Raw genomic sequence first — 24,967 nt, 5'->3', positions numbered from 1 at the left:
CCCGCCGCGGCGCGGCGGCAGGGCGGGGTCAGTCCCTGGGGCGGGCGGGGCCCGGCGGGCGGGGGTGGGGCCTCGGGGGGGCGGGACGGGCTGGAAGCTTCGTCGGCGCCGCGCGGCGGTAGGGCAGGGGAGCGAGCGAGGTTGAGCGCCGCCGCTTCCCCGCCGTTGCGCTATGGACTCGCGCAAGCTGAGCGAGCTGCGGGCCTTCGTCAGGCTCTGCAAGCAGAACCCGGGCCTGCTGCACACCGAGGAGCTGGCCTTCCTCCGCGAGTGGGTGGAGAGGTGGGTCACGGGCCGCGCCGCCGCTGAGGTGGCCGTGAGGGGAGGTGGGGGGGAGGGGTTGTCTGGCGCGGGACGCGGTAGGGGGGAGGGGGCGGGCCTTGCCGGCGGGGGAGGGGGGTGGCAGGCACGTGCCGGTGCACGGCCCCGCCGCGTGGCCGGGAAGGGGGCCGGGGGCGCCCGCTGCGCGTCCCGCCCGGTGCTGCCCGGCGGGTCCCAGCCTGGGGGCGGTTCCGCGCTGCCGCCTCCCCTCCCTCCTCCCCTCCCTCCTTCCTTTCCCGCCGGAGGCCGCCCCGGGGTTGCGGCTCCGGCGTTAAAAAAGACTTGGGGCCGGGGGGAGTGTTGTTTGTTTGGTTGGTTTGTTTTTAAACTCTGGCTGTTCCCGTTGCAAAAGCTTGCCCCTTGGCCGTCTCAGAGGCTCAGCTTTCCAGGCTGGAAAGCCCCACAATAATATTTACCAAGCTAATTCTCGCATTATGCAGCAGAGTTGGCTAGCCTGTCATAAAAGGAGCCGAGTTTGTGGGGAGGTGAGTTATATCCTGGTACCCAAAAGCATGCAGTACGTGACAGTTGAACAGGCGGGACGGTTCCTGGCCACAGTGTGTTTTGCCTCTTGGAAGTTTCACGTATCGAGTAGTTGAAATGTCGCTCCCCTGCGGGGCACCTCAAGCATCTGCTATTCACGCTGCACGTAGCTTTCTGTGCACTTGCGGCCTGTCGTAGCAGATGCTACTCAATATGAAAACACCCTTGGGCTCTATCCTGAGCGCCCAGAAGCACCCGGTTGGAAGGGCTGAGGTCCTTTGCTGGCAGCGAGCCCACAGAACCCCTGTATTCAGTTAGGGTACCCCTGCTCAGCTTCCATAGCTACAACCCTCGCTACTCTAAAGAGCGGTGAGAAATGAAGAAAGTCCTTGTAGATACAACTTTTATGAGAGGGGAAGTTAAAAGATTTTTATCTAGTGACAAACTGGGATTTGTTTTAGAAAATTTGCTTTAAACTTTTTAATCTAAAAGTATTTAAACTGTACTTTTGGCTGTATAGTACTCATAATCGGTTGAAAAACTAGTGGGGCTTTGTGTCCATATATATAGACACATAAAAGTAAGGCATTTCACAGTATGTCATATAATGGAAATGGCTATAATGAACTGTTAGTTTGGCTTTTTTTGCAGTGATGTTTAGACTTTTTTATGCATCTGAATATTAGCATGGTTGTAAACCACAGCTATTTAACTTTGCTTTGTTGTGCAGGACAAGTAGTAGCTGCACATAACTCCTGCCTAGGAAGGAGATGCATGTCTATTTTATTCTACTGCAAGTCTTTAGTTCCTTTCGCTTGTGCTTGTGTGAAAGTCTTACGTGCCTCACCCTAGGTAACTGCCATTCTTGTGTTGCGTAATTCTGGAGGTGTGAACAGAGTATTGGGAGGGAGAGGAAGAACACTGACTTCTTTTGGCCAAAGAAAGCATTAGGGAATGGAAGGTGATAATCTGATTGCTAACTTTTTCCATGTTAATGGGGAGGGCTCTGATTTCCAGATTATAAGTTTTAGAGTTTGTATTTGGTTAATAGGAGGATGCTTGTATTATAGAGTAGGTTTTGAACTGCTGAATGTTTTTTTCCATGTAAAACCTTCACTGGATATCTTTATCTCAGAAGTTAAAAAATACTTCAAAGTAGAACCTTCTATAGTACTCAAGTTTTCTGGTTTTCCTCACATATTTGAGGCAGATATTTGGGTAGGTTATACACTTGGATTTTTGGGGTGGTAGCCAAATGATTTTTCATGTCAAGCTGTCTGGAAGTCTGGTGGGTTCCCCTCTGCCCTTCCATAATAGTGCTGTTTGCAGTAGGACTATTAAGTGCATTTATAGGGCCTTCTCATTCTTCGGAAACTACTTGAAACTTAGCATGGCCTGGATTCAGGTGGAAATAAACTCACTGAGTCCTATATCTCTGTCAGCCTTACTTGTATTAATGTGAAAGACACAGGTTTAGCCACCAAGGTAATGTTGCGAGTGAATACAGAATAATGGCTAATGATACTGAAATCTGTCATTAAACTTTTCAGTTAAATTTCTGATGATTTTATTTTTCTTAATGCTAATGATTCTAACTCAAATGATGCTGACTGTTCATAAAGCCAGAATGGGATGCTTTATTTCTGACTTGCTGTTAATATTGCATCAGAAACCTTGTCTTAGCTATTTTCGTGCACTTGTTATGTTCTAACCTTTATTTTATGTAGCTGTTGTGTTTAGTTTTTATATAGATAGTGTCTGTATAGAAAGCATACACTAGTGTGATTATGTTTGGAAAGTGTTTTGGCATTCCATTTAGTCATGCCTGTTTTTTCATAATTGCAGAAAAATATAAATATTTTGACTTGAATTGTTACAAAATAAGTAATTAAAGGGAACGTTTTTCAGATGAACAAAGAAACAATAGCAGTCCTTAAAAGTTAAGCAGAGAATCCCTAATTGATGAATAGGGCTTTTTGCCTTCTGTTATTGTTTTGTTCAGATAGATTTTGACCCTTTTGAATTCATGGTAATCCGGTTTCTAAAGATAATTTTGCTGTCAGTATGAAAGTGGATGCAGAATAACAATTGCAGTTATACCAACAAGTAATAAAAGCAGCACTTCTCATCACTCTGATGAATGGAAGTATGGAGTCATTGTTGCAATAGAGTCCTGACAGCTCCCAAGAGTTGTTCCTGGAGTTGCACGGCTCTGTTGTAGCACAAAGCTTTATTTGAAAGTCTTTTTGTGTGTGCATGTGCACTGTTTATACTGCTCAGTGCCTGCCTTTTCCTACAAGAGTATCTCATGTATCTGTATGCCATTCAGGTTAAATATATTTGAAACTTTGCATATATCCTTGCTGTGCTTTTAGTTGTTGTAATCAAATACTGGTTTAAGGGATTTTAGAGTAACTTGCTTTTTAATTGTTCTGGGATTGTAACTCCAGTTTTAACAGAGGATAGCTGGATAGCAAAAATACTTTCAAGAGCTAGGGTTGAAACTGTTTAGCCTTGGCAGTTCATGAAATAGCATATTATAAAATGTGCATATATATTAGTTAAACATATCTCATAGACTGTTCTAAGTTTGGATAGTTTTGGGGAGGATGTGAGGAGGGCAGAGGAGATTTTAGTTGTTTCAGCCTTGAGATAATTCAAGGTATTTGATTCCTATGATATTTTTTTTTCTTTTTTCTCCTTGCTTGAGCTGTTTTTAAGTACATGATTGGAAGCTGGGAATGTTGCTGACCTTTTTTGAGTTAGAGGGTTGTTGGTCTCTTTTCAGTAAGTCAGGCTTTGAAAGAATCTTACTGTTAAAGAAAGAAAAAACCCAACGTTTTCAACAAGCATTAAAGGATCTTAACTTGTGATCATTGTGTTACCCTGGATATGAGCTATTAGCACTGCTAAAATGCTTCAGAATTTGTAGTTGCCTTTGTGCAGAAGAAAAGTTCCAAGGCTTTCCTAGACAGTCCCTATAGTCCTAGAGAAAATTATCTGATGTTTACAGACTGGTAGAGAATTATGTGCCCTGTTGTCAGCCTAGGAGGGTAAAAATTTAGGAGGATCAGTTACTACATGTACTGCGTGTTTTGTCTAGCTCTGTAACAATTTATCAGACTGCAGTTCTTTAGTCCTTGCAGTACAGCTTAGATTAAGTAGTAATGTCAACATTCCAAGGACACATGTAGATTTTTGAAATGGCTTCAGAAGATGCAGGTTTTTGTAACTTGTGGTATGTTTTTGTGGCAGTTTATCCCTGTAAGCTAGAGGTAGCATAGTGCTGTTTCCTTGCCTTTTGCTGCAGGGCTTTGTTCCAGGACCTGTCAATCCTGCCACTTGCTCTTCCCTCTTCTACTCTTTCTCCCCCAATTCACCCTTGTCCTGTCTTGCCGCATCCAGCTTTGTTTTTAGCCAGTTTAGAGCCTGACTCTGAGATGGTGCTGGCGACGGGAGGAAGGAAAGAGGGGAGAATGGAACTGCAGCAGCTTGACTTAAGCTGTAGGATCTCGGCCTTAGGGTATAGTTTTATGTTGCACTAATTTCTGAAAGTAATATCTGCAGAGAGTTCTGCCCACTCCTGTTTGCCCACTTCTTTTTCCTCTCCCCTGCATCACACCTGACCAGTTGTGTGGGGCCCCAAGGAGTTAGTCAAGGCTGCTGACTTGATAAAAATGGGTTTTTCCCTGTGAGGTGTGTATGGCCAGAACAATTGAAAACTATCAGTACATGGGAATGCGGGGCAGAGGATGTATGGGAACGGTCGTCCTTGTGGCAGCCTGCCTTTAGGGATGATTAGATGTTACATGAAACAGCTGGAGAATTCAGCCTATGCTTATTTCTGGCTGCTAACCAAAGTCGATATAATATAGAAGTTTATTCTATATTGAAAGAATGCTGTCTATACAGAGAAAGCTCCTTATATGTAACTAAGGAAAAGCGTGAATATTGCAATATATAAAAGAAATGAATTTTTTTTCAGTGCATCAGTTTTTTAATTGCATAAGCATTTTAGGCCACTATGGTTCTCTTAACTTGTTTTACTTCTGTTCCAAAAATAATTCTAGTTTTAGTAATATTTATAATATTTTGTTTTGACTTATGTTTTAAGTTACATGGTAAGGAGAAAACCCATTTGAGCCAGGGAGGTAGCTTCTCCTTGTGAGAAAGGGTGGGTGGATGGGTGATATGTCATGTGCATGAGTACAGGGCACTGGAGTTGTAGGTGAAGGAAGCCAACAGACACAATGTGCGTTATATTACACTGAGAAAAATGTGGTGGATGTGTGCTTTTTATTTGCTGATTTTACAGTGAATTGGATCATCATGTTTTGTGTCACAACAAAAACCTGAGATTATCAGCAGGATTTGAATCGATGTAATATATGTCAGTATTTTGATAATCTTAATGTTCTGGTGTTTTGGTTTTTTTTTTTCTCTCTCTTTTGCTAAAAAGTATGGGAGGCACAATACCACCTGCTCCAGCCACTGCCTCCACAGAGGAGACAAGTAAGGTAAGATATGAAGAATTTATCATTGAAAAATAACATTTGGACTCTGCAAAAATTACTGAGAAGAAGGAAAACTGCTGTCAATTTTCACTCCAATAGGCTGTGTGAATACAGTAGGGTGAGTGAGTATGGTGGTTCAGTCTGAAGCCTGCACATTGTACATGTCTTGTTACAGATGGCTTCCTAGTTTATTGCAAGTGTTATTATGCTCCATTTCCCTAATCCTGAATGCCTGATGTTCTGTGCAATGCAAATGCCAAACCAAGTCTTGATTATTTTTTTAATGTTCTTGTTGTCTGTTTATATACCTCTTCTGTAGTTATTAGTGGGTAAAATTATAATATTTGTATGAGAAGAAATATTAGTGAGCACAATGGGTAACGAAGTGAACAGTCGAACTATCAACTATTTAAGGAAGTATTGTGGAAGAATTGTGGGTTTTTTTTGTTGATTTGTTTTAAGGGAGGTAATAAATTTGGCTTATAGATATTTATAACAGGATTTTCCCAAGCTTGAAATTCTTTTGGGAAAAAGTAGAATCTTTTTTTTTTTTTTTTTTTTTGGCATTTAACAAGACAGTGGATGCTGTTAGTTTGTTAATTAGAATTGTATGGAGGGATTGTGTGTATGTAGTGAGTATAGTCTGAGACACTGACTATGAAAACAAGCTCCTTATGTCTGTGATAAAGCAGGATGTGCTGCTAAGTTGTGGGATCCAGAGGAAATTAGCAATGCACTTAGAAGTTGATAGGAAAACATTTGAAAAAACATTCTAAGTACCACAAGTGGCAAAGATTTATGACCTTGGCAAATAGAAACAGTATTTTAATCATTGTCACCAGCTTATTGTTCCCTGCTAAAGATCTTAGCCTAACAGTATTAGATTGAGAGAATTTTTGATCCAGGGGCTGTGTGAGGGAAGGCAGGAAGATTGGAAAGGTTGGTTAGTATTCATTGCAAAACTGGTTCTTAATTGGTTGTTATCATAGAATCTTAGAATCATTTAGGTTGGAAAAGACCTTTGAGATCATCAAGTCTAGCTGTTAACCCAGGACTGCCGAGTCCACCACCAAATCATGTCCCTAGGTACTGCATCTATGCTTTTTTTTTTTTTTTTTTTTTTTTTTTTTTTTTTTTTTTTTTTTTTAATACTTAGAGGGATGGTGATTCCACTATCTCCCTGGTCAGCCTGTTCTAATGCTTGACCACCCTTTCAGTGAAGAAGTTTTTCCTAATACGCAATCTAAACCTCCCCTGGCATAACTTGAGGCTGTTTCCTGTTGTCCTGGTGCTAGTTGTCTGGGAGAAGAAATTTATCCCCACCTGCTTACAGCCTCCTTTCAGGTAGTTGTAGAGAGCAGTAAGATCCCTCTTGAGTCTCCTCTTCTCCAGACTAAACTCCAGTTCGTTCCCTCAGCCACTACTTGTTCTCCAGACCCTTCACCAGCTTTGTTGCCTTTCTCTAAACATGCTTCAGCACCTCTACGTCCCTCTTGAAGTGAGGGGCCCAAAACTGAACACGGGATTCAAGGTGTGGCCTCACCAGTGCCAAGTATAGCGGGACAATCACTTCCCTTGTCCTGCTGGCCACACTGCTTTGGATGCGAGCCAGGATGCTGTTGGTAGTCTTGGCCACCTGGGCACACTGCTGCCTCATGTTCAGTATTAATATTTATGGTTTATCTGGATTATTTGATTTTGAAGGCAAGGCTGTACCAATAATGGTAGTACATGGGTCAAAATTTGGGCTCTGAATTATTTGTATGTATGACAGACTTAATCTGAGAGGAGGAAGGAAGGAGTTTTGTGTCTTAAAAATAAAACAGTTTAGCCATTAGAGTGACCTGATGCTTTGAAGGTGAATTTTGGATTTTCTGGTGCATTGTTATTTATTAGAGTGGGAACAGAATGTCAGTCAGAAATAATGTATGCTTTCAAATACATTTCTCTTTCAGGGCAAAGCAGAAGAACAGCCAGAGGAGCCAGTTAAATCACCTGAACCAGAAAGTGAAGAGAGTGACTTAGGTGGGGAAAATACATTACTTTATCACACTTCACCAATTTGAACATGATTCCGGAAATTCTGTTTGTGGATGGAGCTTAATCTTGCTTTTTGTTTTTCCCCCAGAAATTGACAATGAGGGAGTGATTGAACCAGACAATGATGACCCTCAAGAAATGGGAGATGAAAATGTGGAGGTAAGCACGGTATTTTCAGCGTCTATGGCAGCAGGAAACATAGGGGGAGGTTTAAAGTTTAGTCAAGGACAGCAGCTGAGGAGGGATGAATACTGTATAGCTAGGTAGCCAGCTGTTGCTTTGGTTCTTTTTCTCCTAAATGGAAGACTTAATGGCTTAAAACCAGTCTGTCCTTACTCAAGGTTAGATTCCATCAAAAAGTTCAGAAAACACCAAAATAGTTTATCAAAATACCCATGAAGATTAGATACATGGAAAGCTGCCATTATTTAGCTTATCTTTAGAGTGTTTTCTGGCTAAAAATAATGGTGGCCAATGTCTCCAAAGCTGAACGTGAAGTTTTGTTTTGTTTTTTGAACTATGATGTCAATGTGAATTAAAAACAAGGTTCTGGAATTAGAAAACTGGAGCTCCCTCGTTTGATCCTATCATGGCATGGTAGTTCTGGCCTGGACTCTACAGCTTCTGGATTTTTGTGTGGTTTTCATTTTTTTTTTTTTTTTTCTCAGGTAACTGAAGAGATGATGGATCAAGCTAACGAGAAGAAGACTGAAGCAATAAATGCTCTAAGTGAAGGTGATGAATTGGATTTTAGTACATTATTCAAGGACATAAGGTTGATTCTCCTTTTAAAAGAAAAAAGAAGAAATTATCTTGGACCATTTTGAATGCTTTCAAGGAAGAGAAAATGTGCTTCCTGTTGGTTACCCAAAACTATCTAGAACGTGAAAGCTTCTCTAAGTACTGTCTTCCCAATGTAGCTATAATTTTGGGCGGGGATGAGGTGAATGAGGTACTGTAGCATCTTAATTACAAAGTGATAGTTATAGTACTTCCCTGCATATTGCTGTTGGTGTCTCTAGTGGTTTGTCTTAATGCAGTGAAAAGCTGTGTAATAAAGAGGTGACTTGCTGTTTGATGGCATACAAAGTTAAATGTACAAACTTCACTGGGAAAAGTCTTTTCTCTCAAGCATTAGTATTGGAGTTTGTACTTCAGTAACATAGCAAGAAGGAGAAATTGATTTTCCTTTGTTGACCATGGTCCACTTAAAAAGTGCCTAGGGAGGTAACACCTTGTAAGGCAGTTTTGGCAATTCGGGTGTATTTTCATTGCATAATAATTGAAACCTTACTGGTACTCATCTTCAGGTGAACTTCAGAAAGCTGTTGACTTGTTCACAGATGCTATCAAGCTGAATCCTTGTTTGGCCATCTTGTACGCCAAGAGGGCAAGGTTAGTCACTATAAAATAGTGATTTATGTTTCTGCCTGTTCTGTTATTTTGCTTAAGGAACCTAAATGTAATGGCAACTTGAGGATCTGTGTAAACTTAAACAGCATCAGGAAAAGAGAAAAGTACGCTTCATGCATTTTTCTCATTTATGTGATTAACCAGGTTTGCTGAAGCAACCATATAAAGAATCCTGTTAGTAGAGTAACAGAATGATGTTCCAAAATGCATTGTGGTGATACGGCGTTTGGTGTGTTGGTTTAGAGTAATGCTGGATACACACACCTGTAAAGTCTGGTTTATTCTGAGATTAAGATGATTGAAATCATGTCCTCTTTAGATGCAAAGTTAATTGTGGATCATGTGAATTCTCTCCCTGTTGTACCTGCTAAATTAAATCCGTCACTGTGAAGTAGACTTGTTTCCATTAAACAGTCCTGCGTTTGAACAGGACACACCTAATTCTCAACTCATTCAGTACACACCTTACTGCTAATTACATCTACCAGACTGCAGATAATGCATTGGGAATACAGTCAGATTCAGTGTGTGGTAGCCCTGACTTCATAACACACAAACTTATCTTCCTAATTCTTGAGGAAGGCTGGGTAAGTACGGTTACAGAAGCAGTTCCCACAAGTGTGGGTTTTTTTCTCCTTTTACACAAACCCCCCAATAACCATGGATGATTTGATAGTTTAGTGGATCTTTTCCATAGCAAGGTATAATTCAAAGAAATGTTCAACATATGATGACTTTCAATGGGATTAATTAGTGTCCTTTAACTGTTCTGTTCTAGTACCTCTTAACTGGTACATGCCTTGCTGCTTTTTCCTTTTCATATCAAGGTTTTTGCATGTAACACCACTTGTGTACCTTCATACCCTGTTGCCAGCTCAGTAGTAGTTTGGGGTTTTTTAATGTCTTACAGTGCCATATCTTCTCAGAACTGGGATTAGCAATAATAAATAAAAAGTGTTAGAAGTTCAAAAGTTGCCTCAATTTCGTCTATTGTAGAAATAAGCAAACAGTGTATTAGGATATTGTAAAACTTGCAGCATAACAGCAGTGCTGATTAAATGCTGAGTAATCCACCTCTCTGGTGGGCTTGGGTTTTGATTCTGGTGGGTTTGGAGGCTGGGGTTTTTGTGCAACCAGCGGCATTGGAGTGTCTCATTGGTGAGATGTAGGTTTGAGACAGTTTCCTGACACTGCTCACCTTTTTCTAGAAGAGAATGTGTAACTTCCTGCTCACCTTATAACAAGCCTTAATGATGAATTTACAGGCATTCTAATCACTGATGAATTATTTTCAAGTTGTAAATTGTTTCAATTGTTTTAGGATGTAAAAGGGCAGAAATTCTGACTTGGAATTTCTTGAATATCAAATACTTTTGCCAATGCATGAATGTTTTTTAGTGTTTCCTTCGGAGACTTTTAGTTTGAGATGCCTGAACCTCCTGAAGTACTGCACTACTAGTTAATCTGCTATGCTCGGGTAGTGTAGCAGTTACTTCACTAAACTGACAAAGAATTGGGGCTACTTGCTGTGTTTGTGTGTTGTTTTGCCTCTTAATTTTGGTGGCTCATCTCCTATCTCCTTTTGTAGTTCCTGATGTTTCTAGCTGTTGATCCTTGTAGCCTGTATCATAACTCATGCTTTTTTTGTCTTACTGTTTTAAAGACTATGTAATACGGCATGCATAATATTACTTTTGTTTTGTTCAAATTGCTAGTTGCCATTGGTTGTAGACTCCAAACACAGTGGAATTGAGCTGTCTTTGCATTTATATATCCTTTCCTAAAGGATACTAAAGTTATTCTTGCTGGCAAGGCTTGAGTCTGAACAATGAATGGTTTTGCTTCTTTCTAATGATTCACCTGCAAAAGCACGGAGGAGGGGGACAACTACATTTCAGTGACTTCATTATCAATGCAAGATCTTTTTGAACTCTGCTCTTCAAATGCATTATCTCACTAGCTTGCCTGTTAGTCATCCAAAATTATTTCCAGCTTAAGTTAGTAACTTGGTATTTCAATATGTACAATAAATGTTCTTGTTCCCACAGTGTTTTTGTGAAACTACAGAAGCCAAATGCTGCCATTAGAGATTGTGACAGAGCCATCAAGATTAATCCTGACTCGGCACAGACCTACAAATGGAGGGGGAAAGCACATAGGTAATGAACTGCACCTGTACTTGATAATCTCTTTACTTATCTGGGGGGGAAACAGGTTTTTTTATGCATTCTCTCCTTGTCTGTGTCTCTGAACTGCCTATCTTGTACCTGGAACAGTAGCCGTGAGCCAAGAAACTATGGCTTACAGGAAAGAAAGGGTGATGGTGACTTATAGCAATTTATGAGTAGTTCTTCTGGAACATTTTTTTCCCTCTTTTTTTTTTTTTAAAAAAAACTAACTTCTAATGGCTTACTGCTGTTCTGAATAGCATTTTCTAATCATCTGCGCAAGATCATGAGTTCTAGGACTGTGTGGTTTATTTGTGCAGAGGTCTTTTGCTTTCCTTTAGTTCAGTTTTTATTTACTAACCTATAATTCTTAAACATTTCTTTGCTGCCCTTATTCCATTAGATACTAGGGCTCTCTTGCATAGTAAATTAAGGGAACAAATTTCCCTTTGATACCTTGAAGGTATCAAATACCTTTGATATTTGATTAAGCAAACAGTGCAGTTATTTAAAAAGGCATTAAGCCAGTGTGCATCCCCCCCAGCTATAGTTAAACATTCTTTTAAATTACAATAAATCTGACAAAAAAAGTGTGACCTTCCTTATGGTCTGTATAAAAGTGGTAGGTTTTGCAAATAGAACTTAGAAAAAAAAAAAGAAAGGGCTTTTTAAACAGCGTTCAGAGAGTAGTTTGTTAATGTCTGCAGTTCAAATAAATGTCATGGAGTCTTAAGAGTGAGAATACTGGAGCATATTTTGTTTTATTACCTCTGTCTGTAAGCAGAAGTGCTTTGACCATTTAAGAATCCTACCATTTGATTCAACTTTTATTATCGAGAGTTTGTATAAAATTAATAGTGAAGTGCGCACAGTAACTTGTATGACCTCTTCAACTAAGACATGCTGCATCCAGTTAGCTAGGACATTTGAGTGCTGAGTAACAAGGGTCCACTTACGATTGAGGTAGTGGTGGTATAGACTTGTACAGAACACTGAATGTGTAGTTTTGCACCAAACATGTGCCTTATTGATGTGCTTCATGTGTTTAGGTGGGGTACCTTCTCCCTGTTACACCCTTCTTGTTTATAGCAAACAATGATACTGTCTGATGGGGGGGAGGGGGGCGGGCATTGTTACTGCAATCAAAAGTTATTGTAAGGATATAAACGAAGCCAGTATCCTCTAATGGCATTATAGTATGCAGGTTACAGAAAACACCATGATTATTAAACTTCTGTAAGTCCATATAGCTGCAGGTAAAAATACTGAATGCTGCATGGTTGTAAATATGTTAGAGAGGTTTGAGTTTGCTTTTTGTAGGCATTCTGGTTGCTTTTTTCTTCTGAATGTTCATGTTTTCGGAATTCCAGACTTCTAGGTCACTGGGAGGAGGCCGCTCATGATCTTGCATTAGCTTGTAAACTGGATTATGATGAAGAGGCTAGCGCCATGCTGAAGGAGGTGCAACCAAGAGTAAGTGGGGAGGCATAATGGAGGTCCTTCCTCTGTTTCTTTGAGTGACACTGCTGCCTTCAAATTCTCCCGATATACATTGTCTTGTGGGAATGTTTGTGTGTCATCTGACACTTCAGACTGAGTTTATAAATACTTCTGTCTTCAGTCACAGCTGTTTATGGCTCTGTGTAGAGAAACTGAGTCTCTGGGGCTGGGCATGTAACCAAACTATGAAATAGTATGTTCCTTCTAAAAATCTTAACAGAAGAATCTGAAGCAGTTGAAGTTTGCCAGGCATTTCAGAATCTAGACTAAAAACATTCAGAAGAGCAAGAGAACACTGATAATGGATTTTTCAAGATGTTTTTCAATTAAAATTTTATCCTAACCACATTTTACAAAGGAAGCATTCTTTGCTGTGATTTGTACTTTCATTAGTCTACCCCATGAGGGCAGAGTGATCTCAGTGAGACAGGTTTTCAGCTTTTCTCAAGTGGTTGACCCCAGCATTCATCTAAGGAAGGATTTCTGTGTAACAAATATAAGACTGTTGATAGCAGGCTTTCTTTTTTATCTGTTTGTGTGTTCCATTAAAGTGGTTGACAGACCACAGATTGCAGCTGTTGCATTGTATTTGGTTTACATGGCAAGGCTGGGGGGAGGTAGAGACTGCAGAGCTGGCCTCTTGTAAGAAGAGACGTGTGGCTGCCCCTGTGGCAGATGGAGCTGGTTCCAGCTGGCTCCAAAACAGACCCGCTGCTGGCCAAAGCTGAGCCAGTTGGCGATGCTGGTGGTGCTTCTGTGATAAGATACTTAAGGAAAGAATTAACAAAGGCAGCACAACAGCTGTGAGAGAAAGGCAAGTAAAGACGACCAAAAAAAAAAAAAGAGGGGTAAACCTGCAGGCACCAAGATCACTGAAAAGGGGAAGGGGGTGTGCCAGGCATGGGAGCAGAGATTCCTCTGCAGCCCATGGAAGAGACCATGGTTAAGGAGGTTGTTCCTCTTGAGCCCATGGGGGTCTGCAGTGGAGCAGATATCCACCCTGCAGACCATGGAGGACCCCATGTCAGAGCAAGTGGATGTGCCCTGAAGGAAGCTGCAGGCCATGGAGAGTCTATGCTGGAACAGGTTCCTGGTAGCAGCTGCAGCCCGTGGGGGACCCATGCTGGAACAGTCTTGTTTAAGGACCATACCCTGCTGGGAGGACCCATGCTGGATTAGTTCTTAAAGAACTGCAGCCTGTGGGAAGGACCCACACTTGAGCAGTTTGTGAAAGACACTGTCCTGTGTGGGGACCCCGTGCTGGAGCAGGAAAAAAGTGTGAGGAGGAAGGAGTGGCAGAGGTGCGGTGGTATGAGCTGACCACAGCCCCCCGTGTCATTCAGGGGCGGGGGAGGAGGTGGAAGGGTGGGGAACGAAGGAGTGAAGTTGAGCTTTGGGAAGAAGAGGAGTAGCAGGAAGGTGGCTTTAGTTTTGTCTTAGTGTGTCTTCATCCTACTCTGTTTTTAATTGGCAATAAATAAATTAATCTTCCCCAAGTTGAGTCTTTTGCCTATGATGGTAGTGGATGAGCGATCTCTCTGCCTTTATCTCAAGCCAGGAACTTCTCTATCTTATTTTCTTGCCCTGTCCTGTTGAGGAGGGGGAGTGAGAGAGTGGCTTTGTGAGCATCTGGCAGCCAGCCAAGCTCAACTTCCCATGTGCATATACATTCCTTTGTTTAATAAGTTCAGCTTTCAGTTTTCCTACCATGTCTCTGTAGAAGATGCTGTCTCCAGCAAAACAACAATGGACACAGTCTTACAGTTTACTAGTCTTCTGTGTTGAAGACTATTGACCTGTGGTAAATGGAATTAAGTCTCAGGTCTGAACCTATTTTACAAGAGGTATACTTAGTGATTGGCTGAGGGAGCCTTGTATTTCCCAGTTAACCTGCTGATGCACAGAAACAGCCGAGTATCTGTGATACACTGAAGGGTAGTTGCCAACTGTGTTAGAATTTGTGTATGTAGCTCTAGGAAAAATATATGGGTGAGTTTTTATCTTTAAGTGAAGATGAATCGTTCTAATTTACTCACTTCCAGATTTCCTCACGCTCTTCAGTTTGTAGCACTTTCAGCTGAAAGACTGTGTCAAATTGTAAAAATGCTTAGTTAATTTTAAGAAATACTTAGAAACAATGAAAATCAAAACTTTGGAAACTTAATGTTTCATTTAAAAAAAAAAAAAAAAAGCAAAACCAAAAACACCTTTCTTTTGATGAACTATTGAATGGCCATGACATCAGGTTCTGATAACGCATACTGCGTTCAACATCAGTCAGTTCTCTGCTGCAGTGTGCTTTCTCTGGCAGATGTACTTCAAGAACGATGTGGTATGGAATTGTCTCCTAGCTAAAATAAGTTTTATCGAAACTTCAGTACTTAAAATTATTTCTTCGTTCATGGAGTATTGTGAAAGAGTAGGAGAACATCCACTGTAGTAATGGTTAGCATCCCTGTTCTTGAACCTTGATTTTGCTATATTTTTTTGTTACAGGGTAATCATCATACACAATTTGTGGAACTATGAACCATTTTTTGCAGTGGTATAGAAGGACATTCTGGTTTCAGGGAAGCAGTGCTACAGTTAGTGCTCTGTTGTTACAATGAGCCCACAGTGAGGAGCCTTGGGGAGTTTGTTGGTAATTACTCTCTTCTGCAGGGGCTGTAGATGCAATAGACGAGAAAAAGCTAATAATAGGAAGCAAACTTCCTCTCCAACAGCCCTTTCTTGGTTTGGTTCACGAATTCTTCGGTCTGTTTACATCTAGCTGTATGTGTTGCAAAGGCACCTGGTACAGCAATAACACTAGCCAAAATAAGTGTGTGTGCAGGGGGAAATGTATTTCCTGTTGCTGTGCCAGTGAAAATTCCATTTTCCAGGCAGTTGCCAGGTTTAGCTGCGCAGAAATTAATATTTCAGCATAAAAGCACAAAGGGATGTGGAATAACAAAGTGTTTAAGTTCTCACTATGGTGCAAGTCCCAGAGCTCTACAGCAAAAGGAGTATACTAGAGTGTGTGTGCTGATGAATCCAGTTAGGGCTGAGTAGACATGAATAACTGATTGCCATAGAGAGGAAGTAGCAAATGGCTCCTAAAACAAAGGGGCTTTTAGGATGTGATGTCAGATCTTACTTTTAAGAACTGGTAAAAGCAGATTGTTACGCTTACATGTATTTTTTTATTGAAATACGTTGTGTGAATGTTAGGAATGTATATGAAATCTTGGTTTTCTATTGGAACAGGCCCAGAAGATTGCAGAACATCGCCGAAAATATGAGCGGAAGCGTGAAGAAAAGGAAATCAAGGAAAGAATGGAAAGAGTGAAGAAGGCACGGGAGGAGCATGAGAGAGCACAAAGGGTAAATACTTAGGGTTTAATATTTCTTAATGTGGAGAGTGCCATTTTCATTAAAATGAATGGCAGAGAAGAATTACTTTCATTTTAAGTCTTAAAATTAAATTTTAGAAAGTCAGTTTCTGTCTTCGTTACTTGACCAATAATGAAATCTGGGGAAGAGGGCATTGTGCTGCATCTACTTTTATTGTTTAAGACAAAAACAGGCTCTGAAATATCTACTAATCCTGTATTTAATAAGTCATTTATTGTATGACTGTTACAGAATAGTTTTCACTTAAAGTACTTATGTCTCCTGAAGTGGGAGGTTTTAAATTCGGGATGATACTTTGCTTCTCTTCGTCATTTCCTGACACAGTTTGCTTGCTTTTTCTTCTTGCTTTACTGATATATTTAAAGATATTGGGGGTGGGCGTTATTTCTAAAAATGTAAATTGAGGAGCTAAAACAAATCATACTGTTCATATTCAGTAAAAATACACTCTGCGTAACTTGTGTCCTCTGTAGCATGTTTTTGTAGATACAGCTATTTCTTGCCAGTGATTTTGTATATACTGAAGGGCTTTGTTTATTGTGATAAACCTACCTACCTGAAACAGTGTCAGCTGGCTGTTTGGGGTTTTTTCTCCTAAAACCAGTTGAGCAGTAGAAAACAGGCTGCAGTTCCATTGCTTTGTGTGGAATGATGTGCTTTCATCTGCAGGAGGAAGAAGCAAGACGACAGGCAGGAGGAGCTCAGTTTGGTGGTTTCCCAGGTGGCTTCCCAGGTATTTTATTTTTAAGCACCAATACTTGACGTAGGGGTTACTATTGTTTCCATGTGGAGCATTATAACCACTGTTCTTGTAGCATTTGGTCTCAAGACAGAAGGGAATATATTTATGAAGTTTAGAACTTGCTTACAAATAACTCCTTGAGCGCTAGTGGAAAGAGGAATGGATTCTCCTTAAAGAGGATTGATCCTAGGTAGCAACTAGAGGGAAGACAGAATTAATAATGATGGATAGCAGAATGAAAAGATTTAGGTCTGAGAAAACAAAGATGCAGTATTTGCTTAATAATATGTGCTTAAAAACTTAGTATTAAAACATTTTCTAAATTACCCAGGGTGCCTTGGACCCGTTCTACTTAAGAACAATCATTTTCAAGTTGAGAATTTGGATAGAATATTAGGGGTATCTGGTTGCAAGCTATTGTTAAACAGAATAGTTTCTCAAAGGAGCTAGTGCAGTTTACCTTATAAAGAAGCTGTCCTTGAACAGTTCTGTGAAAATCAGGCTTTTGATGTTATTTTTGAGTACATTAAATTGGGGAGAAACAAGAGTTAGTAAGTACTAATGCTCTTGAAGATTGAGATGTAGTTGAGGTAGGCTGCATGAGCTCTCCAGCTAGATCAGTTTGTCAGGGGAGCCAAACAGAGACCGTATCTACCCCGTTCAGCGCAGCTGGGGTAGCTGCTAATTAAGGATTGAAAAACAAAAGCTCAGGCTTCACTTCAGGGATTTTTTTTTATGGTGCTTTTCCTGGTGGTACAATTTTTTCAAACCTAAAGTTCCTGGCAAATACAGAATGTGTGTGGGACGTACTACTACTGGTCTGTGTTTGCCCTGAATTGCTCACCCCAGGCATTCAAACTCTTTGTGTTTCTGGGCTTGAGACCTACCTGATTTAAGTTGATCAGAAAAATAACTGCATTTGCATACAAGGTGCTAGAGCCTAACACTCATTATAAGCCTCCTAGTCAATTGTGTTAAAAAAATGGATGAGATAAGGTGCAGGTGTTCACAGAAAGAAAAGGTGAAGGCCTTGCTTTCCATTCAGTGGGCCAGCTGCAGCGTTATGAAAGATATGATATTAGAGGTGTGGCAAAGGAAGTACATCTTGGTCTCTCAGTGAGCCTCCTGTATAGATGAATTAAATATTTTTCATCATGGGTTCTTCTTGTCTTGGGTTTTCAGGTGGGTTTCCTGGGGCTATGCCTGGAGGTATGCCAGGAATGGCAGGTATGCCTGGTATAAATGAGATTCTCAGTGATCCAGAAGTCCTTGCAGCCATGCAGGTGAGTATTTGTTAAAACCAAACCTAAATGTTCTGAACAAGGGCAGAACAGTGCCTGTGAGCTAAGGGAAGGAAGAACCTTCTGGATAGCAGTGGGATGCTTGCTTATTTCTGTTGTGAAATGATCTCATTGTGTGTGTGTGGCAACTGGCTGGCTGAAATCAATGCTAGCTGTTTTTCAAACTGATGGTAGCTTAAATACGCCCCTACCCCTGCCCCATACTCACCTATGAAAGGCAAAACTATGTGGTATGTACAGTTCTTCATCTCTGAATGGTTATTGTCCACGTGGTATAATGCAGTTGCTCCTTTTTTGAATGCACACACATCATGGCGTTTCTTGAAATACAATATATTACAATAATACTGAAATGTGAATTGCCATTCTCTTAGGGGATTAAGTGTTTGGTTTTTGCCACAGGCAGAGTAGCATCAAAATATTTCTGCATCCGACACTTTCTAAATTCACATTCAGAAAGCTTACTTCCCCACTGGGCTTGATTAATTGCTCAATATCATAACTACTTTTACACGAGAGAAGTATTCCAGCAGATTAAATAAAACATATCTGACATTAGTTTTAGGTGCAGGTGGGCTAGAAAAACCTGAGCTATATGGTTATATTTGTGTGCTAACATGATCAAATATGAAAGTGTCTTGATAGTTTTTCTGAATTGCTGTGGTTAAACTAGTTGCATCTTGTTCTCAGCTCATTGAACAGCTATGATCCCTATCAAATTAAAAGTATCACAACGGACTGTTATTTGGTATGCCCTGAAATCACAAAAAAGACATCACTTTCCATGCTAAAGTTCATGGCTTCCCTTAGTGGTTGCAGGTGTTTGGAAACAGACCGTTACTTAGTTTGTCATGGTCAGCAACATTGACCTGCATGCAAACCATCCAAAAAAACCTCATGACTTGTAGTTGTATTCTATTACATGGCTAATTTATGCTGTAATACAGGAGTTTCAAATTAGAGTTGCTGAGAACAGCTTTGAGGTGCAGTTAAATATTAAGCACTTGCCACATGCCTTTAAGAAGACTCCACTGTGTGCTGATTATATATGTGCCAACATATTGTAGGACTCTGTTGCAAGAATGTGTGATGATGGTGCTTTCTGATAATGCAGGCAGGCTTTAACATGTAGGACCTGCCAGCAAAGCCTTGAGTCTCTTGCTGACCTCTTTGTACAAACTTTACATCTGGATATGATTTACTCAGCGTTTCACGTATGTCTGCGCTGCTGCCTTTTCCCAAAATGTCCAGCTGACTACACTCTGGTCCTCTCTGAATTGGCAGTATAAGCTCTAGTCTTAGAAGACAGTACTTTCTACTACTTGGCCTCTGCTCAGTGCAGCTGTGGAATATATTGATGGATAATGGTAGCTGGCAGCTATTATGCAGGTTATCTGAGGTGTCATGAAAAAGTCTGTAGATAACTGAATCACGCAAGTATCTCCCAAATTGCTAAATTTCAGATAATTATTTAAACTGATAGTATGTAGAGGCTTTTCATAGTGAGGAGTTATGGCTGAAACTGGAATATTCTGAGAGTAAAGACCTTTTCAATCTCTATAGACTTGGTAACTTGTCTCATCATCTTTGAGACTACTCTGCAGGAGCTAATGTTGAAATAAGCCTTAGTCTGTTAACATCTCAGTAAACCTTACAACTGTGTGTGCCTGAACACAAGCTAGATTAAACTCGTTACGCTGTCAAATTCAGCTTGTCATCTGTAGAAGCAACCAAAGAATCAGATACGGCTGCCTATGGACATGTTTATAGAAGTTATTGCTCATCATTGGAGTAAGGATAAGGATCTCTGTAAACCAGCATAAAAAACTTTCTTAATGAAGATTTATGGTTCCCTTACCTGAAAATTTACTGTTTTCAGGATATTTCCTTTTTTTTTTTTTTTTAATTATGGTTGATACTAGTCTTCTATGCACAAAAGACTCAAATTGTCAAAACCTCTGTTGTATTCCTTTTTTATGGCTTCTTAACAGTAGCCTTTTGCAGTGGTTTCTAACACATGTTATTTTAGCTTATTTGCCCCTAAGCCTTTTAGTTTCCAGAAGAATTGGCTGAAATTTTTGTGTGTTGTGTTTCTCTTATTTTACTGTTTTGTCTGTCTGGAGGGTTCTGTAGTACTTCCTCTCTTGCATGTGTAACTGCTTTCTCAGGATACAACATGACATTTGTTTTGGAGAGCTGTCATGTGTTAATTGTAAGGTTTTTTTTTTTCAAAAGGAGTGATGTCTACGATGAACCTACGTATTCCTTATTTGATATGTAGTCATATGTTAGACCCAGATTTCCAACAAAATTTATAAGTTGGAAAAAAGAATAATAACTTTAAGTATTTTTTCATCCTTCTGCAACTAGAGACTAGAGCATTAGAAAATGAAATGTTTCACTATACTTACATAATTACTTCCTTTTGCTTACGCGGTGGTTCCTATTCCACCTTGTGTACTAAATATTTCCCTGTGGAAATGTTGATATCCTCAGTCTTAAACTTTATTCTGATAATATTGCTCATCAGTGTGAAATCTTGCATCTGTTAAATGCTTTTATAAACACAGTTTAAGGTTGTGGGCTTCCAGGGAGCTGCACAAGTACAGAATAATTTACTTGCTGTTAATTTATAGAACCGTAAAACATGTAGCATAAAATTAGATATTTAACATTTATTTAGGTTTGCTTTGACACAAACCAGTAACTAGGCTTCATCAGCTTTGCCAGATTTGTATACAGGTGAAAACATGATTTAACAACATGACATAATCTTTATAGTCATATGCCTTATTTTGAAATCAGAAATACAAGAAGTTTCAGATTGTGAAATTCTTCCTTTTTTTCTTTGCATAGGAATCCTGTAAAGTGGAGAAAATATACGTAATGTCTGTTTTCTGAACTTCAGCATCTTATTCTTAATAGACTTTGCAGGTTCCCTTTTATGAGGGAGACACAACCCTTGTAAATCCTTCTAACAAAATATTAGACTTTATTCTTGGTTCCCAGCGTGTATAAAACGTGATTGAACCGTGTGGGTCATTTCAGTGGAGTCCACACCTACCAGATGCAATTTTGAATCAGACTTGTTAAGCAGCTTTTGTCTGTGTCTGATGCTATATTAGATACAGACAGGTCTGAGGACACCAGTTGGCTTTTGATGGTTTCCAAAGAATACATCTGTGGTAGCAATGGGCTGCAAGTCTGGGGCAGACTGTCCTGTGAAACTACTTCAATGTGCTAGAAAGAACAGCAGATGAAGCTACAGCTGATGCAGACTATTTGTATTGGATATCATAAACGGCTTGCATTTTAGCTGAATTAAAACCTGAATCTTTGCAGAAGTTTTTAATGAAAACCTTTTTCCAAGCTGAGATGTAAAATTGGGCTATACAGACTAATTAAAGGGCAATGTTCAACACAGACACATGTGAAATGAGTAAAATCAGTTTTAGTTCAATGCAGGCTAAAAGTATACTAGAAATACACAAAAAAGTATTAATGCTTCTGATACTAAATAGAGAAGATGATGATGTTACTTTTTTGACCACTGCCTTTGATATATACATTCACATATACATTAACTGCAACACAGTAGTGTGATGAAGAGATAACAAGGTTTTCTTCCAAGTGTGATTTCTCAGAGGAGGTGGGGAATGACTGAGAATTAGATGCATTTTTAAAAGCCAAACATTGCCACGTAAATTTGCTCACAGCCCGGCAGGTAGAAGTGTCTGCAGCTGGAAGGAAGAGGGGTGAAAGGGATGAGTAGCAGCTGTTGCTCAGAGGAGCATTACCCTGTCATGGGTGCTACACACATAGAGCTCCTGTCTCCTTCAAAATGCATTTGAGAATGCCTGAATAGAAATAATCCAGTAGGTGGGGCTCTGTGATGGCTCCTGTTCTGGGAAAAATAACTCTTATCCTACCCCCTTCTCACGAATTGAGCTATTGCTGTAACAAGTTCAGTAATGACTCTGGTGTTTCTGATGCAGTGTTAACAACATGCATTACATCATTGGGTTCTCTTTAGAGACCTTTTGCCCAAAACTAATGTACTTGTCATGTTAAAAGCTGAGCAAGACTAGATGTATGTGTTGGAACCGCATAACCACTCACTTTTGCAGACTTGTTTTATAAATGCCCTAATTTTTTGCTTTTTGTCCCGCAGGATCCGGAAGTTATGGTTGCATTCCAAGATGTTGCCCAGAACCCAGCAAATATGTCCAAGTACCAGAACAATCCCAAGGTCATGAATCTCATCAGTAAATTGTCTGCCAAATTTGGCAGTAAACCGTAAAATCCCTGGTTCTTTAAAAACCATACCTGAATGGGAAGGATTGGATTTGGCTAACCAGTGTTGCAATAAAACAAACCATTGTACCTCTGATCTTGAGAGAAACGGGGTGTTGCTAAGAGAACTGCTCTCTAGCCCCAAGCATTGGCTTTATTCAATGATTGATTTATAGCATTCAAATTACAGTCAGATGGCCTAGTTTCAACCATCCCTCCTTGTCCAATAGTTGCAACCTTTTATTGTATTACAGTTTCCTTTGAACGCTCCTCTAAGAAATTGTAGTATTTCAGGAGTGTAAGTTAAAAACCTGCTGTTGTGTTGTTTTGGATATTTTTTTAATATAATTATTATTATTATTCTCAGTGAGCAAAGAGGAAGGAAATTTAACAGTTGAAGTCTGTCTTAGTTCCCTTAGGACAGAAAAGTGGGCCTAGTCACAAATAGCAACGGTGGGACAAGTCTGAAGAATTAACTAGATAAAAGAATTGTCTGCAAATACAACTCCTTTTTTTCTTTTTTTAAATGGGTGACTGATTTTGTATAGCTATTAAAATTACCAGTATAACCGTGCTAGCTAGTTACACACTGGAACTTCTGGCAGTACTGCAAATAATGTGTTATTTTGATCACCACAACTGTACAAAGGTACAGTCCTATCCTTTGCACAACCTGGCATGAAGTACATATTGCAGAGGCCACAGTGGCTTTGTTACTCGCTCAGTTCTTGTCCAGCACCTTTATGTAACATTTTATTTATCAGTCTGGGTATGGGAGAGCAGCTTACTGTCTGCTTGTGCTCTTGTCCTTTCCCGGTTGGCAGGTCCTCTGCTGGTTGCACACGCCCTTCCTTAGGGCCGTGCTTACCAGGTTTCATCTTTTTGGAAACTTTAGGGAAGGAATCTTGTTCCCATCACTACCTCTGTTCCACTGAATGCAAGCCATCCAGAACACGTAAATGCAGAGTTACAAATCAGTGAAGGGGAGAATACCCAACAAAATTGCAGCTCTGGGTTCATAGTCTGTTTTGAGTCCTTATGTGCTTAACTGATTAAAATTTCTTGGCCAAAGTCCTGCTGTCTCTTTAGCGGTGATGACTCTTTCTTCACCACATACTTTGTCTTCCATCTTTTCCTGTATCGTTTTCTTTAAAAAAAAAAAAAAAAAAGCAGTTGTCGGTTTCATACCTCCATGTTTTTGAGGTTGGTGATATGGAGGAAAAGGTGAAGTAACTGGAGCAGAACCGTTATTCTAACACTTGTGGATTAACAGCATGGGTATTCTTACAGCAGTGTCTGTGCTTATGATGTTCAGTTGATTTGTCTACCACTAAAGACAGTTGTTGCTTCTGTTTGTCTCAGCTAAAACCTTATCTTTCTGTGGAAAAATTACCATAGTTACCTGTTCACCATCTGAGTGTCAACATTTGTGTTACTCTTTTGTAATTCTGTATCTTAAGCCATAACTGATGTTACCATTTTAAAATAAATCTGCATTGGTGTAGGAACTGAACAGCAGTTGCAAAAAATAAATCCCCAAATGCTTTTTCTCATACTAATGACCCTGCAGAATGAAATGTGAATCTTTTTGCTTGAGAAATATAGTTCTGAATACTTCTCTCAGCCTTTAAAAATAAAGTATGGTTTTGAAAAATAAAGCTTTTTGGGTTTGTGTAACTTTCTGATAAAACCTATTTTGCTTAAATGGAATGTGGAAGTGCTTTAATTAAACTGTATATATAAACTTGTGGTTTAAATTGCAACTAAATGCTTAAGGGCTTGTCTTCATGACAAAATGAACTGGAGTTACAACTTGAGTGTTGCTGCATGCTTGGCTTTTGGTCATGCTCTTGATCTCCTGTTCCGAAGAGGAGATACTTGGAGTAGGCCACCCCTCAGTATAGGCTGAAACTCTACTTCTTCATTCAAGCTGTTGTGTATGTGCTTTGCATGAATTAGAGTATCTAGGATACAGATTTATTCCCTACAGTTTCCTGTTACTCCATCTTGGCTCTTTGTGTCTGTCGACCCATGACTAGACAAAAGATGACCCCTAGCTAGTAGAAATGGTCATATCTGTGTCCTGCCTGCTTGCTTACATGTCAGTGGGCCTTATTCAGAGCTGATTGACTCAAGAAAAACATGTTAATGTTAGCAATCTAGCTGAATTCTTGTTCTCTGGGAATGCACATCCCATGACTCCCTTGGTGTGTGGTTGGGGTTTTTTTTTGCTTTCTGCTAAGTTAACCGAGATACCTGGACCTCATCTCAGTTCCCTGAGTTGACATGTGGACATTGAAAAAGCTAAACTGGTTTGAACAGAAGTGCAAATGCAGAAAGTTAACTACATGGAGATGAGCAAAGATGATTTTTTTAATCATCCAAATGTGGAACATAAGTGGCTATATGAGGAAGTTAATATTTTCAGTGCTTGCTCCAGTATTTACTGGGTGGTCCTTCAGGTTATTTGTTTCCATTGCAGTGCAGAGTAGGGGTGGTTCTTAGTACAGTGGCAATAATCAACTCTGCTGATAATTTTGACTCTTAAAAGCTGCCAGCGTGTGTGAATGGTTCAGCTAGTGCAGCTGTGGTGTCAGAGGTGCTGACCCGTTTCAGCTGTGCATTTCTGCCATTTGGAGCAAGTCACGTACTGTGCTGTTCGGCCGGTCCAGTGCCACTGACGAGGTGACGGTAGTCTGGCAGAGAGTACAATGATACACTTGCAGCTGACTGGTAGTAAGAGTGTCATAGCCTTGCTACTCTGTGTGTGAGTCTGAGTTTCTTGTCTGTCCTCTGTGG

The 24,967-nt window shown here is 40.1% G+C and overlaps 1 protein-coding gene across 1 annotated transcript; it reads left to right on the top strand.

Annotated features, from left to right (window-relative positions):
- Window positions 1–80: 80 nt before the first annotated feature.
- Window positions 81–23,826, top strand: ST13 (ST13 Hsp70 interacting protein). The gene is made up of 12 exons (XM_080393054.1): window positions 81–282; window positions 5,264–5,321; window positions 7,274–7,343; window positions 7,447–7,517; window positions 8,027–8,093; window positions 8,669–8,753; window positions 10,820–10,930; window positions 12,310–12,412; window positions 15,686–15,802; window positions 16,502–16,565; window positions 17,757–17,857; window positions 22,047–23,826. Exons 1-12 carry the CDS (start codon window positions 173–175, stop codon window positions 22,173–22,175), a joined length of 1,086 nt encoding a protein of 361 aa, XP_080249180.1. The 5' UTR covers window positions 81–172; the 3' UTR covers window positions 22,176–23,826.
- Window positions 23,827–24,967: the final 1,141 nt, after the last annotated feature.

Source organism: Falco punctatus (assembly GCF_963210335.1).
Source record: "Falco punctatus genome assembly, chromosome: 6".
Classification (NCBI taxonomy): Eukaryota; Metazoa; Chordata; class Aves; order Falconiformes; family Falconidae; genus Falco; species Falco punctatus.
This window is presented reverse-complemented; position numbering and strand designations above follow the sequence as displayed.